The following is a 22,808-nucleotide window of genomic DNA, read 5'->3' on the forward strand; positions in this document are numbered from 1 at the left end:
ACTTTCAAATACACATCAAGAATACATAGAGTCTCAAAGTGTCTTCTTTCTAGCTCCTCCAGCGAGTCTGGATCGAGCACCTTTTGTTCAATTGCAGTGAAGAAAAAGTACAGGCTCAGGATAGTCCCGTGAACCTTTATTGGGAGGATGTTCCTAATAGCTACCGCAAGTAGTGATGTCATCGTCACATGGCAATCATGAGATTTCATCATGACGAAATTCATTTTCAGCTCTTTCACTGAGACAAGTCTTGCAATGTTGGATGAATAACCAGAGGGAATTTCACACTGTGCAAGAACTCGCAGAAGTCTTTTTTCTCCTTCCTGGAGAGGGTGATAGCTGCTGGGGGTAGGTGTTTTTCTTTGTCCGTATCTCGTGCATGGAGCTCTGGCCTTAAGCCCATTTCTTCAAGGTAACCTCGTGTCTTCTCATGATCTTTTCCTTTCCCCTTCATTTGGAGTAATGTACCGATCAGACTCTCGCATATATTCTTCTTTATATGCATGTTGTCAATAGAGTGGCGAACATCTAATTTTTCCCAATACTCTAGCTCGAATAGTATTGATTTCTTGTTCCACATTCCTAACTATTTATCATCCGTAGAGGATTGATTTCGCTTGCTAAGGACAACATTGATATTCTTAACTTGATTGTGGACATCTTCCCCGCTGAAATGCCTCGGAGGTAACGCTTCCTGGGAAGGAAACGTCGATGTCGCATGTACACTGTTTTATTTGAGTTGTTCAACCTCAAACTACATGTGTCATCTAAGCAATGGGGGCAAGCTTCACCTTTTCTTTTGCTCTGACCTGACAAGTTACGAAGTGTTGGCAGATCATTGATGGTAACGAACAACATGGCATGCAAGGTAAAGTATTCTTGCTTGTATTGATCTCAAACCTTGATGCCTTCCGACCAGAGTTTCTTAAGATCATCGACTAAAGGCCTGAGGTACATATCTATATCGTTGCCAGGTTGTTTCGATGCTGATATCAAGATCGAAAACATAATGTATTTTTGCTTGTTACAAAGCTAGGGTGAAAGGTTGTAGATCGACAATACAACATGCCAGGTGCTATGTGAGGTACTCATTTTACCGAATGGATTCATGCTATCTGTGCTCATAGCAAATCTAATATTTCTCAAATTCTTTGACGAACCAACCAAACATGGAATCAAAGATTCGCCACTGAGCGGAATATGCCATATGTCGTATCATTGTGTCGTTCTTATGACCCTCCTTATGCCAACGCACCAATTGGGCCTGCTTTCTGTTGGCAAACAAACGCTTTAGACGGGGAATTACAGGAAAATACCACACCACCTTCCTAGGACCATCTTTACTTTTCTTGCCTTTGTCCCCGTCACCACCGTCATTTCTATGCTTATATTGATGGGTTCCACACACGGGGCATTGATCCAGCTATGCATACTCCAGAAAAAAAGATACAATCCTGCTTACATGCATGCATTTTTTCTATTTCTAGTCCTAAATGACAAATTATCTGCTTCGCGTCGTAGATGCCCTCAAGCATCAAGTTCCCCTCTGGTAGTATGTCCCTTAGCAGATCCAGCAATGCTTTGAAACTATTATTAGTCCAACCATAGGTTGCCTTCAGTTGTAGAAGCTTTAGGTTCCCAAATATCTACGTGTACTTCTGCTTACAATTAGGTTCCCTTATCCCTTCGCTCTCTCCACTGGCTCTCTCCATTCTCTCTCTCGCTCTCCCGCACCATAGCCGGCCCTCCTCCCCCATCGTAACAAGGTGGCAAAGAGGCAGAGGGAGGTGTCGCTGGGCCAGTGGGATCCGGCGCGGGGTGGCGAGATCCGGCGTAGCGGGTGTACTGGGGGTGACTGTCGGTGGATGAACACCACAAGCGGGGATCCTGAGGGACCCCCTTTGAGATTCGGCCGGGGGACTGATTCTGGATCTACCTCGTATGTGGGGTTAATGTGTGTATATGGGACTTAGGCAGGACGGATGATTGTCGTCTAGTAGGAGTAAATGCACAAGGGATTTAGACAGGTTCGGGCCGTCTGGAGGCGTAATACCCTACTCCTGTGTGTCTGGTGTGTTATTAATACTCTTGGAATGCCTTTCTCTGGATCTCTGTGTTACAAGGTTTTTGGTCTCTTGTTGGCCTCTTCGCTTCAGCTTCTGTTGCCTCAGCTTGGTCTGCCTTCTACGAAGTGCTCCCCCCTTTTATCTACCGGGGGGGGGAGGCCCTTTAGGGAGTGCCCAGAACGAGGGCACAAGTTCCCGTAAACAATAAATGGAAAACAACCATCATGGGTCTACAGTTTGATGTTACAGGGGGTTGAAAATACACCCCTTGGATGGTCCCGTCAGCCTTTGCGTCCCAACTTTAGCAGGTGCAGGGGGGGCCCACCGACCAACCTCTGAGTACACTCTCAAGCCCGTTCGGTCAGAGTAGGACTGACACGGTCTGATACAATGGGGCGATAGGCGATAATCCTCGAGCCTATCGCAGATATCTTCAAACCGTCTTTCTTTATGGGCCCCGCGAGGGGACATGCGTTGGAACTCATCGCATTAATTATTCCCACACCTTCCTGCCAGGCGGTGGCAGGGACTGACGTACTTAGTACGACAGGCGTGGGGGGGAGTGGTTGGATGTGACCGGCCACGCTCCCCCTTAAATGCACCGTTCGACACCTCATCGTGGAGTCCTTGCGGGGTCCACCGGCAAGAGGCTTCTCGGGTCCTCGGGGAACTCTAGGTACTCGAGGACCAACTGTTCTTGGCTCCGAGCACCCCCTCCCGAGCCTGGCCCTTCTCTGTTCCTCGGGGAACTCTAGGTACTCAGGGACCAACTGTTCTTAGCCCCGAGCACCCCCTCCCGGATCTAGCTCTTCTCGGGTCCTCGAGGAACTCTGGGTACTCGGGGACCAACTGTTCTTGGTCCCGAGCACCCCCTCTCGGACTTGGCTTTTCTCAGGCCCTCGGGGAGATGGTCCCCGAGGGAGGGCGCCATGTGGCACTGCGCTGTCCTGGCCTCGGGACTCGGGAACCCCCGGTTCCCATATCACCGACAGTGACTGAAGGAGAGAAGGAGTCGGGCAATGCGGCGGTGCAGGCAGTGAAGAGGCGGAGTGAGACGGGAATGAGGAGACGGAGCTCGTGAAGAGGCCTAGGGTGGCAGGGAACAAGGCGGCGAAGAGGCAGAGGGAGGCTATGGATGTGGGGAAGGAGGAGGACAGGAACGCGGCGGCGAAGAGACGGAGGGTGGACCTTGCCCTGGTGGTGGAGGGCAAGAAGAGGAAGCGGGAGGCGGAGGAGGGGAGCAGGAGCGAAAATGGCGGTGATGGGCCACAGCTCCTGCAGCCGGCGGCGGCGTGTACGGTTTTGTGGCGGTGATGCGGACGATTTCTGTGGCGGCGGCATTCGTGCCCCGCATTTTATTTGTGAAGGATAGAGCAAGGATCCGTGACGGTGGCGTCCTCGGTGGTGGCAGTGGCGGTGGGGGAGCTGCGGCGGGAGCAACATCTAAGCTGGCTCGATTCCAAGCCAACTTAGATGCCGCTCCCGCCGCCCATTTTCTCCTTTTTTTGTTCCTAGAAAACCACATCAGTGCCGGTTCCAAAACCAGCACCGATGGTCTCCGACTATCGGTGCCACTTATGGAGTACCGGTTCTGATGAGGTTTTAGAACTGGCACTGATGAAGTGTTTTGGTGTAGTGATTTCATGTACCAATCTTGAAGCAAATAAAATAAAAGTGTTGAAAAGGGTAGATTTGTAAATATACCTATCAGTGCAACCATATTTTGGTGGGATGTAGTAGTTTTACAGTTTTATCAGCCATACTTTTCCCCTTTTGTATGATGTGTAAATGTTTTAGTTTTCTATCCGTTTATTCTAATGGGATGGCCACACTTTCCCCCTTTTTATGATGTGTAAATGTTTCGGTTTTCTATGTGTTTGTTACAATGGGATAGCCACACTTTTTGGTTTTTTTTAATGTTCCAGTTTTTATGAATTTTTTTCCAGTGGGATGGCCACACTTTTCGGTTATTTTGTATAATGTCTAAATGTTTCGGTTTTATATACATTTGTTCTAGTGAGATGTTCACACTTTCCAGTTTTTTAATGTTCCAGTTTTGTATGCGTTTGTTCTGTCGGGAGGGTCACACTTTTTAGTTTTTTTTATGATGTGTTAATGTTTTGATTTTTTATGTGTTTCTTCCGGTTACAAGGCTTTGCTCTGGTTCTTGGTTGCCGTGGACTTGGCTGTGGGATGGCAGCTTCTGCGAGGCGCTAAGAAGGAGCAGGAGACTGAGGCAGGGTTAAAAAAACTGACGGTAACTGAGCAAAAATCGCGATAACCGACCTTCTCGGTCCGGTCCGGTTTCAGAAACCGAACGGTAACCGAATTTGAATTCAAAAAATTCGAAAAAATAAAAAATAAAAATTAAAAAAAACTCTTAAACAAAACTAGAAACAATTATAAGACCTTATGTGAAAAAAAATTTCAAAAATAATGTCATTTACATCATATTCTATAGGGAGGAAGTTTGAAAAAAATGAAGAAAATTGAAGCGTGCGGCTCAGTTATTAACTCATGTTAAGGAAAAGTTTAACATGCAAACACATATTTTTCTTTTGTAAAACGTATCTTAAGAGGATCTTTAAAATTGATTTCACTTTATTTAGAGTTTTATTAATTTCTCTATAATTTTTACAAAGTTCACAAGCATAAAGTGAAAATGTTAAGAAACAACACTGTAATTAACATTTTCATGTCTACTATTATTTTTCCTACGTAAATCATAGTATAAATAAACTAATAAAAGTGGTTTCACTAATTTTTGAGGTGTGATCGGTTAGTTATGAATTAATCTAGACGTAACACATTTACACATTCTTGCATGTTACAATAACTAATTCATGAGTTCATGTATTTTTAAAAGACATAGGATCATGTAACAAGACTAAAAAAATTAGTTTCGTAATTTTTGGATTAGAAAAGAGTAAACTATGCATTTAACTTGGTTTAACGAATACAATTTCTCACAGAAAATTTGTACTTTTTTATGAGTATAAATACTTTTATCATGTAGATCATGTTACAAGGAAACCAATAATTTTTTTGTTCACTTGATTTGAAGGTCATATGAATTAGTTATTGATTTTACCAGATTGAGATAATTTTTGTGTTTTTTATTGAACTTCACTGAAAATCGAGAAAACCGCTCGATAAATCGAGAAAACCGAGCGGTTACCGAGAAAACCGAGCGGTTACTGATAATGCGGAAAATTCAAGAAAACCGCTCGATAAATCGCAAAAACGTAACCAGTCCAAACCGACCGGTTACCGAACGGCTAAAATCGTGATTTTTCCCCCAAATTTCAAAATTTGCCAAATGAATTTGTCCGATTTTTTGACCGGTTACCGCGAATTTTCGGTTACCGCCAGAGCTCGGTAACCGAGCTCCGGTCGGTAAGCCAAACCATGGACTGAGGTGGCTCGGGGATGCCGCTTGTGCCGCGTTGGAGCCCGAGACGTGGATCTTGCTGCCACCATGGCCCGACAGGGTGAGCTGTGGCTTGAGCAGGGGGCTCAGGGGCAACTTGCAGGATGACGTGGTGAGCTTTTGTAACATCCCAAATTTTATAAACATATCATTAAGTATTTATTAGCATTATTAGCGTCATAATTGGAGTTTTGAGCAAGTAACCAATGCAATTAAAAATTAAACTTAATTTGTTAAGCTTAATAAGAAATGGTGTATTATGAAGGAACTCACAATATTTCTATGTAAATTAGGGCTTGAAACAATTTTAGAAATTAGTCCATGTTTTATGAAGAATATTAGTGAATTTTCCCAGATTTTATGGAATTATTTTGAAGCCTTAAAAATTAGAGTAATTAAGAAATGGTTGGAGGCTTGTAGAATTTTAATTTGAAATTGGCTCAGGCTTTTTGTCAAACTAATTAAAATGGGTTTCTTATGATTTATAGTGTCCAACAAATTTTGTCCTAAAATTGTTAGAGCTTGGGAAGGTTTTCCTTTAGATCAGAGAAGGGAAGGAGATATTTGTTCATGTCAGTCACTGTTCATGAAGACTAATGTTCATCTAGCGATTTCCTCACTGTCCTAGCTGCCACCAAGTTGCTTCGAGAAAGATCGGTGCCGCCTTCTTTGACCCAAAGCAGAGCCGACCGTTGCCTTTATTCCTTATCTTTGCCCCTCCTCTCTCTCTTTGCCCTTAGTGAGCTTCCCCATGACCCCTTAAGACTTTTGCACTTGCTCTTTTTGTCTTGGCCCGTCGCCGGCACGTGATTCCATGTGAGCCACCCACCGTCGCCCTTTTGTGCTTCGCCGTTGGCCTAGTTTTGGCTGGGCCCATCAACTGATAGCCACCCAATCGAGTCCGCATGCCTGCATAGATACATTAGATGTCCATGGTCGGGCCGATTTGGTCACCGCTCGCCGCCGGCGTGGTCCTCCACGCACGCCTAGCGCTGCCGTGCTGCTCTTCCCATCGCCTGCCATCTTCGGCAGCCCTTACTGGCCGGCTGACCCCAAACGAGGCCCCCTCCATGCGCTAGTCCCCCTGTCGTGCCTCCTCGATCGAGCGTCACAGCGTCCACGCCTCCAACGTGTTGGACCGAGAGCTGGTCGAGCCGTCGGCCAGGTCGACACTTTGTGCCATGGCCTCAAGGCCAAAATGCCCGGGCCCACTATCATCTCTGTGGCTAGCCTCCCCTGGTACAAAAATAATTTAGGGCTTTTCGATGATTTGTTTAATTTAGTTAATTCACAAAATTGTGAAATAATTTATTTCTTACATTATTAATTTGGCTGAAAGCTTGTAAAATGTTTAGAAGAATGAAGATAGCTCCAAAAAATCATGAAACCACTTGTGTTAGTTTCATATGGTCCTGTTCTGTTTATTAAAAATACTAGTAGCCATGAAATATGTGCTAGAATTTCTATAGTTAACGAAATGTGTTTAAGATTAATTCATTAATAATTAATTATTGGTAAGTCCAAAATTGATGAATTTTTTTAATCTTTTTATATTTTGCCCTGTTCATTAAAAATATTCACCCTCATATTGTAATTAATTAATTTTCTATTTAGGATTAAATTTTGGCTTAAGCTTAATTAATCCCGAAAAATGTTAAACGATTAACATTTACTCAATTTAAGGAATCATTGATGTTATAAACTCAAGACATGATGCTTTGTATCTCCACTTTTGTTATGCTTTGTGGAGCATCTCTCATCGCGTATCATCCATAATCATTGCAGTGCATTGTTCCTTTATTTAGCAAAGGACGTTTCAGAGAGTTGTGTGCTTGAACCCGAAGGTGAACTAGTGGAATTCGTGAGTGAAGAACAGCAAGCACTAGGTAAACATCTATCGTATTTCTCCTATATTTTGGTAAATTGTTGATCAATTTGCTAGATATTGCTATGAGTTGTATATGCATGTTTTAGCGAGTCGATATCGGGAATCGGGTAGAACCCATTTGATGCATGTGTCCCTACCTTGATATATTGATGATCTCCATCCTTGTAACCTGGGTGTAACCATGTTAATGTCCAACTTAAAAGATGTTTGAAATGCTTAGCAATGCATGGGTCACCGGTAGAAGTTGAGTGATGGAACGTCCATCGTTCGCGAGCTATAAGGCTTTTAATTACTATTTTCAAAAGAATGACAAGTTGGGATGATGAGTTGGTGAGATTGAGGTGAGATGTGGTATGTGGGCAGCGTTTGGAGCAGTTCGGGAGAGGAGATCTGGGTGTCTGTGAGTTTGAGACGAGATGTGGGCGATATTAGGGGCAGTTTGGGAGAGGAGACCTGGGTGCTATAGTCCGCTTGCATCGTTTAAGCACCGTCCGTGATGTCATTTGGCTTAAGCACTTTTCCGTACTACCACATATCTAAATATGGTAAGGATAAGCTAAGTATCGTATGACACCGCATTCATTTGATTCATCCGTCCAGGGTGTGAGTTGTACTTGTAAGAGACTCCTAGGGTTTTCGAGTGTAGACCTAGGTACTCTCCGCAGGCTTGGGCATGGAACAAATGTTCGGGGTGTATACGTGAACGTTTGTCACGTGAATCATCACTTGCAACTGATAGGTTGTGTGGTCGGTGGTCTCGTGTCGTGTGGGTAAAGAAGTACCCAAGCCAATTGAACCCTCCCTTCCACTTGTAAAGTTACTTGGGCCAGAGTCAAGTAAAGAGAACAACAGTGTCATGTGGATATCATCACCAGATCGGCTTGAAGATCCTCAAAGACTATTTTAGTACGCTTAACAGTTTTGGCCCTCCCTGTGTTTCAGAATCAGGATTTGACATCTATAGCAAGAGAGAGGTCATACAGGAACTCAGATAGCATCTCAAGAAACGTGATGAGAGGATCATGGAGATGCAAGCTCAGATTGCAGATCTTAAGAGCTCTCTTAACATTTAGGTGACATAGTCCACCAATCTGCAATCTCAGCTGGATGCTACCAATCAAGGTCTGTTTGAATCTAGGCGAGAGATTCAACATCTAAGGAAGATCATTGCAGATCATTGTGTTGCAGAAGCACTCTCTCACGAGAAACCTTTGCAAGCTAGACATTGGCAGTCAGATCAATGGCTATGCTGATGGCAATGTTGATGATCTTGAGTTGCATTGTCTTGATATCGAGAAGAGGAAGGGAGAGATATAGAGAGGGCAGAGATGTTGAAGAAAGAGGTTGACGTCGTGCTTCAGAGTTACAAGGAATAGAAGGTGGTGCTCTCCTTAAAGATCAAGGAGTTGTAGGAAAAACTATCAGCACAAGTGCCAGGCATCTTGTAGGATCTATGCATAATGTTTTCTTAGAAGAATGAATCTATGCATAATGTCTTTTTAGTAGAATGAATCTATGCATAATGTTGTTGCGAGCAGAAGGGGAAGTCCTGCTCCAAAGATTGCAGGAAAAGCTCTTGGCAATCGGTACACATGCCAAACACCATGCTAGGATATTTGTGGAATGCTTCCCTTTTCTTTTTAGAGGGGAAATTTGCATAATTTTAGGTCAATTTATTTATTTCTTTTCTGTCATAAGGTTAAGCCGATTTGCTTTCTTCCTTTTCAGTATGTGCCCTTGGTTGTTGGGGGTTTAGAAGGGATTCTTTTCTCAATTGCTAGACCTAGGGTAGCTCAATTGAACCTCATACTCGATTTGCTTTCTTCCTTTGGATACCGTTGCAATGCACGTGCATTCTTTTTTTTAGTACATGTTTCACTTTTCTATATGTGTGACACAGATGGATTCTTTTGAGGATAAAAAACAATCAACATGTATAAGCACTGTGAGTGTTCTCAACGGCATTGTGGTTTAGATTAAGCAATTGACCATCTGGTTATGTATTTTTTTTTTTACAATCATTGAGCTTCATCAAGGTGAAGAAGTAACATGCTATTCACACAGGACGAGGGGCCAACCTCACCTCCCATCTCTTAGGTCTCCTCCCATCTGAGATCTCTCTCCCTCTCGGTTTGCTCGTGAATGTTTTCAGGTTTCTTCTTTACTTTTGTGTGTCTGAATCTCTATTGCAGAGTGGCTGCAGGTTGGGAATCTACAGAGGATCATGACTCATGAGCAAGGCCACCTCCAAGGTGCTCAACCGGTGGAAATTCAATAACCTGCAGAATCCATTGCTGGTGAACATGAGCAATGCCACCTCTGAGGTGCTTGAGCGGTGGAAATTCAACATCAAAACCGACACCGAGGTCGCCGATAAGGGGTGTGTCAAGTTCACTCGCTCCTAAATATTCATCTCCTTGCCACGTTCAACCCAATCAAACTTGAATGGACCCGACATGTGCCACGATGGAGAACGAGTTGAGCGACATCAGCACCCATGTGGTGGGTCAGAGAGAGTATGAGAAGATGGGTGCAGAGCGGATGCTGGCTAGCACGAGCTCACATAGGCAGCAATGTGCTTTGTCGGTGATGGTATGACAGGCATACATTGACTTTACCTGTGTGTGGCACACGTGCGTGATTACTAGTGATCTATAAATCCAAGAAAAAATCTAGTAATTAGGTGGACTTGTTTTAGTTGGAAAGAGTGGGATTTGGAATGACCTAGCACCACCTCTGCATCGGTCGCTATCAACTAGCAGGTTAGCAGCAATAGCATATATAGTACCCACTCTCACAGTCAATAGCAATAGCATCATCGAGCACTTACTCACACATACATATGTCAAATTACGTTGTCTTAATTAATAAGTACTGGAGCATATAATATAATCGTATGAATTTTTGATGCATTACAATCGACAACTGCATCCAACGGCTCACAACATTTCTTCTTCCTTTAGATGGATACTGTTCTCCCCCCTCCTTTTTTTCCTCTGAGCTCGCCTCCAACACTCCCCGCGCCCTCACTTTCTCCGCCTCCAGCGCGGGCTCCTGCCGCCGGATGGATCCCCTGCCGAACAGTACTACTGTCAGACCCGAACACTAATGGGATACTATTCTTCCCCTGTAAGTATCACGAATTTCAGTCGCCTGTCAGTATAGTAAAAGTGATAGTTTGGTTTTGATATTAGTTAGGAAACGGCCGGTAGGAATTAAGGAGTACTGTATTAAGCTCGGGTGCATGCATGATGCAGCGGTGATATACTCAACCAACGGACGGACCGTAGCCATGGATGATGGATCCAGTGCATGCATGTAGGAGCTCGATCGCTGAGAAAGCAGATCCATCCATCATCGATCGGCGGGCGATGGAGCCGGCCGTTCCCTTGAATACGTTAACTGCAGAGCGCGCGTACGTGGCTTCAATTTTACCTTGATAGTCGGTCGTTGCTTGTTTAGCGTCCCGCCCTTGCATGCCTACTATTATTAGTTTCTAGCTAGGCAACTTTACCCAGCCGGCCGCCCGGCCATGATCGATCGACAATCTAATAATTCATCTCGTCGATCGTTCAGTTCGCGCCGGCGACCGAGAAAGGCAAGACAACTCTGCTGTTGCATCCATCCATCCATCAATGGCTTCGTTCGGTGAGGCCCCCGCGGGCGACGCCGACAGCGGCGAGAAGATCTTCCGGACCAAGTGCGCGCAGTGCCACACGGTGGAGCGCGGCGGCGCGCACAAGCAGGGGCCCAACCTGCACGGCCTCTTCGGGCGCCAGTCCGGCACCACCCTCGGCTACGCCTACTCCACGGCGAACAAGAACATGGCCGTCGTCTGGGAAGAAGGCACCCTCTACGACTACCTTCTCAACCCCAAGAAGTACATCCCCGGCACCAAGATGGTCTTCCCGGGGCTCAAGAAGCCCAAGGAGCGCACAGACCTCATCGCCTACCTCAAGGAATCCACCACCGCTTAATTCGCCGACCTCAACGAATAATCCAGCTCAATTTGTATTTATATGGTGCTTTTATCGTACACAATTTGCATTCATTTCCACGCATGTACGCACTAGCTACCACACGATGGATCCAGCTTGCTCGCTAGTGCATGCCAATAAATTTATATATGAAACTTATTTTTTCTCATCAAGTACTCGAACCTACATATTCTTTGCTATTGATTGATTGGTCCATTCAATTTGTCGAGATCCTCTCGGTACCGGTGGAATGTTTAATTTGTTCCACTGCAACTAATGTGTATATTGCTAACCAATGAACGCGTTGAGCACACTGATTACTTGCTACGAGGCTTTCAGACACTGTTGATAGGTATCAGAAGTTGCTAAACTAGGTTTCAGAAATTATTTAATTTGCAAGTTTTAAAGCAAATTGTTGAACTAGGTTTAAAAAATTATTGATAGTTTTCAAAAACTGTTTTTCAGAAATTTAGGGTTTTGGGTAAATCACTTAAAGCGCTCGCATATGTGTAAATTATAAATTGTTAACCCTGGTGACACGAGTGGTTCCCACAGCAAGGTACTACGAGAGTACTAGTTCACCACAAAATATAAATACTGGGAGCTAATACAAGTGAGGGAGGCTCAAAATCCCTCCAGATTTCACTCTCTAATAGATGAATTTGGTCAAACTGACCTATTCTATGCTCTTCTCCTCTCATCTAATCCGAAATCACACATAACCTTAGTCACTTCTTAGGCAACTGTTTGATTGACTACCAACTCTGGCAAACCACACTTTGTTAGCACCTTGCCTCACACATCATACACTCAATTTTCTGGACTAACTTTGCCACACTTGTGACTAAAAAATTATTCGCCATATTTCTTTTTGACAAGCCACACTTTGCCTAACCTAGTTGTAGCAAACTTAGTGAGCAACCAAACAAACCCTAAAAAACTAACCTACCAACAGTTGGAGAAGAAGACCATATTGCTAGAATTTTGCAAATGACTCCAATTCAGCCTTGCTGCAACGTAACATGCCTAAGCAATGATTTTCAAGATAAATGAGCCAGAATGACTTCTAAATGGTGAAACATGAGATGCACATCACAATTATCCACATCAACGACAATCAAATTGTGGAGCAAACACATCATTCTTCTTGGTGCCAAAAGTCAAATCTTCAAATGTTCCACAGAGCTCGCTTGGGCAAGCACGAACACCAAATCCAAACAATGTTCAAACTTTGGCCTTCCGGATCACCTTGGTTAACATATCAGTTGGGCTGTCTTTATGCCAATGTTGTCAACATACAAATATTCCTTTTCACATGAAGCCAAATGAAGAATTTGCGCACATCTACTTGGTTCTCTTGTGAAACTTTTCATATTTTGCAAGGTGAATAGCACTTTGGCCATCACAAAAGACCATATGATCAATTTGCACTATCACAGAAATAGTCAAAGAAGATGGAGTGTTACAAACAGTTACCTAGGACCCGTCACTGACTAAGTACGCACATACGGTTGTTAGGCAACAAGTGTATGTCACATGGCCCACCGTCTAGGCGTGTCAGTTCCTATAGACAGGTTTCCTTAAAAGCTGTCTACAACTATGACGCATACATTTTTTTCCTATAAAAACCATATGTGTTTAGCTGATGAAAACTGATGATTTTTTATAAATATCAATTTGAGTACTATTTTAAAGACCTTGTACTATTCCTGTATGTATTTAAAGACCTTGTACTATTTTAAATTTGATTGCTCCAATTTGAGTGCCACTCTCCTGTTCCCATTACCTCTCTCCTGGGTGCAATGATGCAACCGACATTCTCTCTCCCTCTTTTTACAAGCGAAGTTCTCAAAGAAACTGACATATCTAGCAACACTCGACAACGGCATGGGCAACAACTTGATACTCAGCCTCAGCGCTGGAGCAGGAGACAGTCATGAAGCGCCGGGTGTCAGGACAATCAACCAAATCCGAATTGGAGTAAGCGGTGAGGGCCGTGGTGGAGGAAGCATGGAGGTGCAAACCATGGTCCAGTGTGCCCTTGACATACCTCAAGATACACTTGATGGGCGCTAGATGAGGCTTGTGAGGACCATGCATGTGAAGACAAGCCTGCTGAACGGTGTAGGATATATCTGGCCTTGTGAGAGTCGGGTACTGTAGGGCTCCTACGATACTCCTGTGCTCAGTGGCATCTGCAACCGAGGCGCCAGCAAAGGAAGGCAACTTGGACTGAGTGTTAATAGGGGTGGTGTTAAAATGGCAATCACTCGTGCCAGCCTCTTGGAGAAGATTAGCCGCATATTGTCTTTGAGAGAGAGAGAAATCCCAAAGCAGATCATGCCACGGAGATGCCGAGGAAGTAGTGTAGGTCTCCAAGATCCGTCATGGCGAACTCCTTGTGCAGGCAATTATTGAGTCGACTTAGGAGCTCAGTAGAAGATGCCGTGATGATGATGTCATCGACATATAGTAACAGAAATGTCGCATCCTTCCCAGCATGAAGAACAAAGAGGGATGTGTCAGAGACGAAAGTGACGAATCCCAATGATGTAATGTGGAAGGCAAAGCATTGGTACCAGGCGTGAGGTGCCTGTTTGAGACCATAAAGGGATTTGAGGAGGCGACAGATGTTGTGCGGACGTCGTGGAGCCACAAATCCTAATGATTGTTTGTAGTAGACAGTTTCATCAAGAGTGCTGTTGAGGAAGGCATTCTTGTCATCTAGTTGACGAACTGACTAGGAGCGAGAGGCGATGATGCTAAGGATGATTCAAATAGTGGCCGGTTTGACAACCGGGCTGAAAGTCTTATCGTAGTCGATCCCCGGCTGCTGGGAATAGCCGTGAACAATCCAGCATGCCTTGTAGCATGTTAAGGATCCGTCAGAGTTGAACTTGTGCTTGAATATCCATTTTCCAGATACTACATTAGCACTAGGAGGCCAAGGTACAAAGGTCCAGGTGCCATTGTCGATGAGGGCCTTGTGCTCTTCCACCATAGCCTACCGCTAGTGTTCATCCTTGATGGCAGACTTGTAAGATGCCGATGTTGAGGTCGGAGAAGCTGTATTTCTAGATGGGGACGACGATGTCGGCCTTGGCCTGGGTGTGCATTAGATGCGGACTGAGCCCTGGGCGCATCACGCCTGCTGCTGATGGCAGTGCGGCCTGTACGGGAGCCGCGACAGCAGGAGCAGGCGGTTCTGACGTGGAGGCCGCACGGGATGCAGTTGACCGCCTGATGTAGACGTGTTGAACAGGAAGCCATGCGACTAGCGTCGGTGCAGGAGGTGGCATAAGGGCCGCATGTGCTTGTTGAGAAGGCTGGGTGGCCAGTTGGGGCATGAGTGGATCAGGAAGATATGATCCGTCGAAGTCCTGCAAAAAATCCATGTCTCTGGCCATAGGGGATGAGGACAAGGTTGGTGTGGAAAAGGGAAACATAGACTCATCAAACACCACATGTTGAGAGCCAATGATACGGCGGCTGGAAGGATCGTAGCAACGGTAGCTACTATGATTAGCAGGATAGCCTAGAAAGATACAAGCAATAGAACGAGGCTGAAGTTTGTGTGTTGTTGTGGGAAGAAGGTTTGGTTAACAGAGGCAACCAAAGACCCGTAGATGATCATATGAAGGATGGATGCCTTGAAGGGTGAAATATGGTGTGGCAACATTGAGAAACTTAGAAGGTCGCCTATTTAAGAGATAGGTGGCAGTTTCTAGTGTTTCGGCCCAAAAACGAGGTGGCAGCTGCGCTTCGAAGAGAAGACTATGCACAACATCATTGATGGTGCGGATGGCATGCTCGGTCATTCGTTTTGTTGAGAGGCATAGGGGCAGGAGCAGTGAAGCTCAACAACGTGTTGAGTGAAGAAGGTGGTGGTCTTGTTGTTGACGAACTCTCTACCATTGTCTGTTTGAATGGAGAGGATAGGAACACCAAATTGTGTAAGAGAATGGTCGAAGCAGGAGACAGGAATGGAGTTCCCGTTCCCGACCGTGACAGAGAAGGGAGTGAGCAAAGAAGAAATATGGTGTAAGATACCATCATCTGGGGTCATGTGCTCAAAAGCACTGGAGTCCATGACCCATGTGCCTGGGTTGAATTGAAGGTTGTTCATGGTGGCGTTGAGGCTGGCGCTGTCCCAAGGTGCCTGCGTAGCCGTGGGCGTCGGTAGTTGAGACTGGTACAGAGGAGCTGCAGTGGTGTTGTAGGTGTGTGGAGGACGAGAGCCGAGGATGCCAGAGCCGCTGTAAGGACGAGGGCTCGCCTTGAGGAGCCCCGTCGTAGGGTGGCAACCACTGGCCCTGGCTGGGGTTGACATAGAATCAGGGGCCAGTCGGCGGGGCGAAGCGAGGGGCTGAGCCACTGCCTTGGCTGCCACCGTAGCCCCCTTCGCCCTTCTTCTTGCCCTTGTGCTTCTCGTTGGAGCCACTGCCACTGGAAGAAGCGTCGTTGCAGGCGCCACCATTGCAAGTAACTTGCTGACGGTGGAGAGGAGGGCTGATGCGGCCTCGACTGTGGCGGTGTTAGCGAGGCGCATCTCCTCCATGAGAAGCTTGTTGCGGGTGGTGCGGAAGTTGGGGAGAGGCGAGGACATGGTGATCGTCGTGGTGGCACCAGCCATGGTTTTATTGAGTCCGTAGAGGATGTTGAGGACGAGGGTGCGATTGGTGATGGGAGTCAGTGTTGTGGAGAGCATCGGCGAGACGCTTTTACTCCTTGCAATAGGCGGTGATGGAGAGATCACCTTGTTGGAGACTGTGGAACTCGTTTAGCAGAACGATGGCATGACTCTCCTTGTTGCCGCAGAAGAGAGCCTCAACCATGACGTAGAGATCGCGCGCGGTTTGGTCCTGCTCAAGGATGACATTGAAGACGTCGCCGGCGATGGACCCGTACATGATGGATCACACTGAGTAGTTGTTCTGCAACCATGTGGCGTCGTTGGGCTTTGCCGGAGAGGAGCCGTTGACATGGTGGAGCAGAACATGGCGTCCGAGTGGAGCTTGGAAGAAAATGATCCACTTGGAGAAGTTTGCTACATCAAGTTCTAGTATTACAAGAACTTACGCACGCGATGAACCAGTCAAGGAGGTGGCAGCAGGCAGGCTGGAGGTGTTAAGGGGAGGTATGGGTGGCATCTCGACGCTGAGAGAGGTGTTGTGGGTGGAGTTTCGGTGGACATGGCAGCGGAAGCAGCTCAGGATTAAGAGATCAAACTGATACCATGAAAGAATGAGAGAAGGGTAATACAGCACACAACAAAAGGCTGCAAGGCTGCATATATTTATACTCATAAAAGAGGGATTACAGGGGCTATAATGATCCATTAAGTATCAAAATTATAGCTGTACAAATTTACAATTAATACAGTAAATAGCTGTACAAATCTGCAATGAAAGCAATAAATAGAGAATAATAATTCTGCAATAAGTGCGGAGTAATATCAGAGATTGAAATCTCTAACATTCACGAATGATGACTCTACTGGGAAGAAACCTTTAGTCTGTACTAGTTGAGTGCTCGTGCGTTACAACGGGAACTAAAACTTTTTACGTGATAAATATTGTTAACTGGGTGGAACAGGTGCAAAACAACTGCCTCAACTTATGGTAGAGATTACATATAAAACAATTCATGCCTAAAAAATTATTGATTTTCAATAGATTGTATATTATCATGGATAACTAAATATGGTGCAACAGAAAATGATGTACCATAGACGGCGAAACAATAGGTTCCTGCTTTCAGTTCGTTTACTTCACACGGTTGAAAGCCATCCAATCTTTTAAAGAATGCACTGTCAGGATCCTTCGCAGTAGCAGCCTAGTAGTAATTGGAGCTTGTAAAAGAGAACCCACAAAGAAACACAACGAGAGGCAAAAAGGCACTAACTTGTATACTCACCGAATTATTTTGTTCAAATCGATATACAGGAAAGCCTAGAAAGAACATCCCCGCAGAAGCAACTTTCCCGGTCTTTGCACTATCCTCCTGCACAAAGCTGATAGATGTTAGGTCATGTAATCATGCTCAAACAATTACATGGTAAAATCACAAAGTTTCCTTTAGAATATAAGAAGATTGTCAAACAGCAGATTTTTAATTATGAAATGGAAGGAACTTCAACAAATAATAAGTTAGTATATGAAGCTCTTTCATAAAAATGCATCTGTTTTATGCTCTTGTAAGGCCCCACGACATACTAATTGTTTGGTTTATGTCTTCCCTTTATCCGGAAGGTCTCAACTGAGTTACTGGGGTTGGATCTTTAGACATGATATCTGAGTCAACATCGCAACTACCGATACAGGATTAATCAATTGCAATAGATTATTACATTTACCACACTCACACACACTTCCACAAGAACATACATGAAGGGCCTGACGCTCCCATTAAGTTGTCAGCATGCATACACACCTGTGTAGTTGTAAGAACAGCTCTCTCAAACCAAGTGGGAGTAATACCCTCATACAGTATCAAGCTTTGCAGGGCCAGATATTACTGTTTTCTTTCTTAGTGACCACATTGCACAACAGCTCACAACATGCTCACAATCAGATAGCTTCGGATAATTAATTGGTTGTTTAATTTGCAGCAAAGTGGTGAGGTCGCAGCTATTTCGGTGCTTCTGAATGGATCGTAAAACAACATTTGATATGAAGTTGGTTAAGGTTAAAAGTTAAGGTACACGCAGTTTATCCCTCGGGAGACTATGCAGGACAATGTGTAAGGTAGAGACCCTTGGTAATATATCTGGACCAATAATAGATGATACCAAGGAACATATTAGGCATTTACATGATATCACAAAAGTAATTCCTACAGGCCATCAAATACAACATTGACCCCATGAGATTGAGAAAGCTAATTATGTCAGGATGAGAAATTTCCCAATCAACGATATTACTGCACTGTCATTAATCATTTCGGGGGAACTCACTACACCCATGTAAGCATTTCACATCAAATCGGGCAAACGCAGCATTACCACGTGTTCAAAAGTTCAAGCCTCTGATCTCTCAAATCACAAGCTAGGAACGAATTGTTGTTGTGATCTCTCAAAACACGCTCAAAGTCAAGCCTCTCATCGAGATTGATCTAATTGGACGCGCAACCATCGAAGATCTCATTGCAATACCTGAATTGTGATCACTAAATATCAAGCATTACAACAAGCAATGAATTTAGCTACCAATGTCGGATCGGAAAAAAATATTCTCTTGCATACTACCAGCATCAAAGCAGGATAAAAAAAATTGTATAACAATTTTTCGATAGCTAAACAAATCCTATCATGTGTGCTAAACATGCAAGGGAGTTGACCTGCACAAATGAAAATAACTAAAATTAGATGGATAAAATTCAAAAAAAGCAAATCATGATTATGTAGAGTATAAATGACTAATATGCCACAAATACCTCGCCTATGCCGTAAGGACCTCTCTGTAGACGATGTTCATCGTGTATGTACTACTTTGCTTTGAGCACTTCTTTTTTTTGTCATCAGACGGGACGGGCGAGGACCCTGATATTCGCTCTGGCGGTGGCTCTAGATAGCGCGACATATAACTGACCATGAGAGAACACCGGCTCGGGCAGGTAAATGCCGACGTTGGGGATGGTTTGCCCCTGTGCCTTGTTGATTGTCATGGCGAAGCTAAGCCTGATAGGAAACTGCTTCCTCTTGAACTGGAAAGGGAACATCTCATCATCAGAGGGACACAGGGGGATCTGAGGAAGAAAAACCCTCTTTCCAACATGCTGCCCTAGCACAATCTCTGCATCGATGGTATTTCTCTGGAACCCCCGGACCACCAGCCTTGTCCCATTGCAAAGTCCGCGCGGGGTCAATGTTCCTGAGTAATATGATAGGGCAGTTGATCTTGAGCTTCAGAATGTGTGGAGGCAGCCCATTAGGTGTCAGCGAGTTAAGAAACTCAGGGGGGTAGTAGTTATGGGGATCGTCTTCTGCACGATCAAAGCTATGGTACACCACCTCCTCCCCTCGGAAGCGAACGATCATCTTCATATTAATCTTATCCACACAATCGTTTCGTGTGGACAAGATGGCTCTCGAGGTGATGTAGTTTGGATCCGACATATTATCATCAAGCATTGGAAAAATATTATCTATAAGTTTATCCAGGTCAGTGTCTTCCCCTGTATACATCACACATATCTCATCAGGAAGACGCATGTCGCCATCACCATTGGCCTTCTCGGTGCCACCACCAATGCGCAGTAGGTATTCTGCAAACCATGGGTCGCTCTGTGCTCTCATGTTGCGTACCAGCTTTAAGTGATGCATGTAATCCCAAAGGTACGACCTACGCAGCGACGCATCGATTATCTGAGCCCTTGACCCCTTTTGGACAACAGGGAGGACCTGCCTGAAATCTCCACCGAACACAACCGTCTTCCCACCGAACGACAGTTTTTGTCGGCTCATTATATCACGCATAATGTTGTCCAGCGCCTCCACCGCCTATCTCTTTGTCATGGAAGCCTCGTCCCAAATAATGAGAGAAGTTGTCCGCAGAAGCTTGGCAGTCCCACTCTGTTTCGTGAAACTACAGAACACACCATCGTCAACACTCAGCGGTATCTTGAAGCGTGAGTGCGCAGTTCTTCCACTAGGCATTATGGAAGCTGCAACACCGGACGTAGCTGTTGCCACAGCAATCTTATTCTGGCCGCGTATCGTTGCAAGCAGCACCTTGTACAGAAAAGTCTTACCGGTGCCTCCAGGTCCATCCACAAAGAACACGCCACCCTCGCTGCTATCAATAGCAGATATAATCTCATCGTAGGCGGCCCTCTGCTCGGTGTTGAGGGAGTCTAACAGAGTTGCGTCCTCAACGTTGAGCTTGATGGTGGACTCCTCGAAGATCTCCCTGGGCACACTGTTGGCCCTGTCATGTGCCTCGTCGATCTCGGGAAGAGGGAACGACCTTATGTCCTTCCCCATTGACTGTAGCATATTCCTGATATCTATCAAAACCATCTGTTCTACAACGACTATGCATGGATTGATGCGGCGATAGTCTTCCGACATTGCCTCCAGGTGCTTGTTCCAGAGTCCTCGCACGTCACTGGGCTCACAGAATACCAGTATTGTTGCAAAGAGCCTTCGGAGCGATGGTGGCATCTGGAACAACTCGGCTTCCGTAAGACACTCATCCAATGTGTTATCTGTCTCGATCAGGCCCCTTCTCTCTGCGGCTTCACGAAAGGTAGGTAGGATCTCGCCGTCAACCATCCTTAGGTCAATAAAGGAGGTGGCGCCAGTCACATGGTTTAGGATAACCCGCATATAGTAGCGTTCCCCCTCGGCTGGATGAGCTGACATGATTCTACCAACTTGTCCACCTTCTCGTCTCCTTCGTTTCCAGAATTTTTTATTTTTGCCTTTCTGCCAAGTATACCACTCGGGAAAATCCCGGTACAAGATACCCCGAGCATGCTCATGTACTCTGTTCGCCTCGAAATACTCTGTCAGCATTGACTTCTCAGCATCTTCTCGATTGAGCACTTCTTGGATATCTTGGCCCTCTTGAAATGAAACCATGTGCATATTTGGAAGATGAAGTTGTAGTTGCATCACAGGTGGTGAGTTATTTCTCAGGTCAAAGCCGTATATCCTCCATAAGGCTTCCGGAGGGGTCACCCATCTTGCGTCCCTATACTGCCTGATCTCATCGATGTTGCCATTGTTGTCAGCCTTGTCAGCCTCGTTCACAATCACAGATGCCTGATCGTGGCCCTTGTATATGTACTTGAATAGGTATTTAACCGCCTTTATGCTCGAGCATACCTCAACATTGATGTGACAGTTGAACAGCCGTAGGAGGTAAGGGTTGTATGGGACGACCCATCTATTGTCTAACTCGTGTTTTCAAACCATTGCATGCCGACCATCATCACGTCTCCTATACATCGGGTAGGAGTCTTTGCCTTGTAAGGTAGTCGCATTGAAAGGTCGTGGGTAATGATTCTTGCATGAGGGACGGTCCTTCGTGCACGGGCAATCGTGATTCAGCACACCACAAGGGCCATGCATCATATGCTTGACGACCATCTTGTATAGCTCTGGGTACTTACGCTTGTTTGGGAGCTCGGTAGAGATGATACAATCATACTGATCCGGACATGTGTGCTTGTACCGTCCCTGCATGATGAGCAGAAAGTGGGCATGAGGTAGACCCCTCTTTTGGAACTCCACCACATAGACATAGGCCTTCACCTTACCAAGCATGTGCTTATCAAGCAATTTCTTCTTTAATTCCTCTAGCTTCGCCCTGAAAACACGCACGATGAGATCTGGACGATCTTGGGGTATCTGTCCAGGGTAAAGCTCGTGCGTGATCTCTTCCCAGTTTGGGTTGCATGTCATTGTGAGGAAGACGTCTAGCTTCCCATACTTCTGCACTAAAGCCATAGCATCCATATACCGACGCCTCTTATCCCGGGGTTCTTCGATAAATGATGTAGCCAGCACGGTCCGTTTGCCGACCGCGTGCGCTCTACCCTCCCCGGCATAGATGCTGTCCACCAAGCCTTGGTACAAGTCCGCCCTTAACTCCTTCTGATGAGACCATATGTAGTCCAGCCGCGACCTCTCGATCTTGATGTATGTATCGACTGCAAACTGCTGGAAAATACGCTTGCCAAACAATATTGGGTTGAATATCCCTGGTCGTATCTGGAACTTGTAGCAGTAGTAATCCCTCACGGACACGCATAGACTCCCATTTGAATCTGCACTCGGCATATGACGTTAAAAGTTAGTGCCGGAACGAAGAGAATATAATGACAACAATTGACGTTACAAACATCATTTAAACAGAACACTAACCTGGGTCCCCCTGATTATCACCACGAGCCGCACGAGCCGCACGAGCCGCCCTCACCGCATCCATGGACACACCAACCTTTGGGATATCGGGATACCAACCGAGTTCGCCTCTAGGGAAGAAGAGAGGGTATGACAGAGCATCATAGCATCCATGATATGACCGGATGCCATATATTTGCTTATTCTTCCCCTACAGGATAATGCTATTCTCGAAGTTCCTTCGCCGTTCGCTCCCCTCGACCCACACAGCGGCAACTTCTGAAGTGACCGACACGTTATATGTTCTCTGGTCCAACCTATGGTCAAGGTTTAGTGTCACACGGTAGTCCTCGAGGTCCTCGACCTGTCCCATACTCCTGAGGTGTTCAGAGTACGGGTTGCCACGAAGTATGCCACCCAGCATTGCAATGGCTTCCTTGTCTTGCTGGTACTGCTCTCGGTGGCAGTGGTGATACCGGTGCTCTAGATTGGGATCATCATCGTAGAAGTAAAGTTCCAGATGCTTGGGTTCCGAACCATCTCTACCAAACGACCGTATGTTATGGTACATTTGGCCGTGGGCACGAAACGTATAAAT

At 45.5% G+C, this 22,808-nt stretch overlaps 1 protein-coding gene, 1 long non-coding RNA gene and 1 pseudogene across 2 annotated transcripts; 2 read left to right on the forward strand and 1 right to left on the reverse strand.

Annotated features, from left to right (window-relative positions):
* Positions 1 to 3,197: 3,197 nt before the first annotated feature.
* Positions 3,198 to 8,832, forward strand: LOC133889640 (uncharacterized; annotated as a pseudogene).
* A 2,187-nt stretch (positions 8,833 to 11,019) lies between these two features.
* On the forward strand, positions 11,020 to 11,361 carry LOC133889726 (cytochrome c). The gene has a single exon (XM_062330182.1). It carries the CDS (start codon positions 11,020 to 11,022, stop codon positions 11,359 to 11,361), a length of 342 nt encoding a protein of 113 aa, XP_062186166.1.
* Positions 11,362 to 17,004: 5,643 nt separating this feature from the next.
* Positions 17,005 to 18,427, reverse strand: LOC133889189 (uncharacterized). The gene is made up of 2 exons (XR_009903863.1): positions 17,278 to 18,427; positions 17,005 to 17,196 (listed from the first exon to the last, which is right to left on the reverse strand). It is a non-coding gene; the product is annotated as an uncharacterized LOC133889189 (long non-coding RNA).
* Between the last annotated feature and the right edge of the window lie 4,381 nt (positions 18,428 to 22,808).

The sequence above is a fragment of the Phragmites australis genome, chromosome 13 (assembly GCF_958298935.1).
Source record: "Phragmites australis chromosome 13, lpPhrAust1.1, whole genome shotgun sequence".
Taxonomy (NCBI): Eukaryota; Viridiplantae; Streptophyta; class Magnoliopsida; order Poales; family Poaceae; genus Phragmites; species Phragmites australis.

Excerpts from the sequence above, each read along its gene's own strand:
- LOC133889726 (XM_062330182.1), top strand. The coding sequence starts at position 11,020 with ATGGCTTCGTTCGGTGAGGCCCCCGCGGGCGACGCCGACAGCGGCGAG.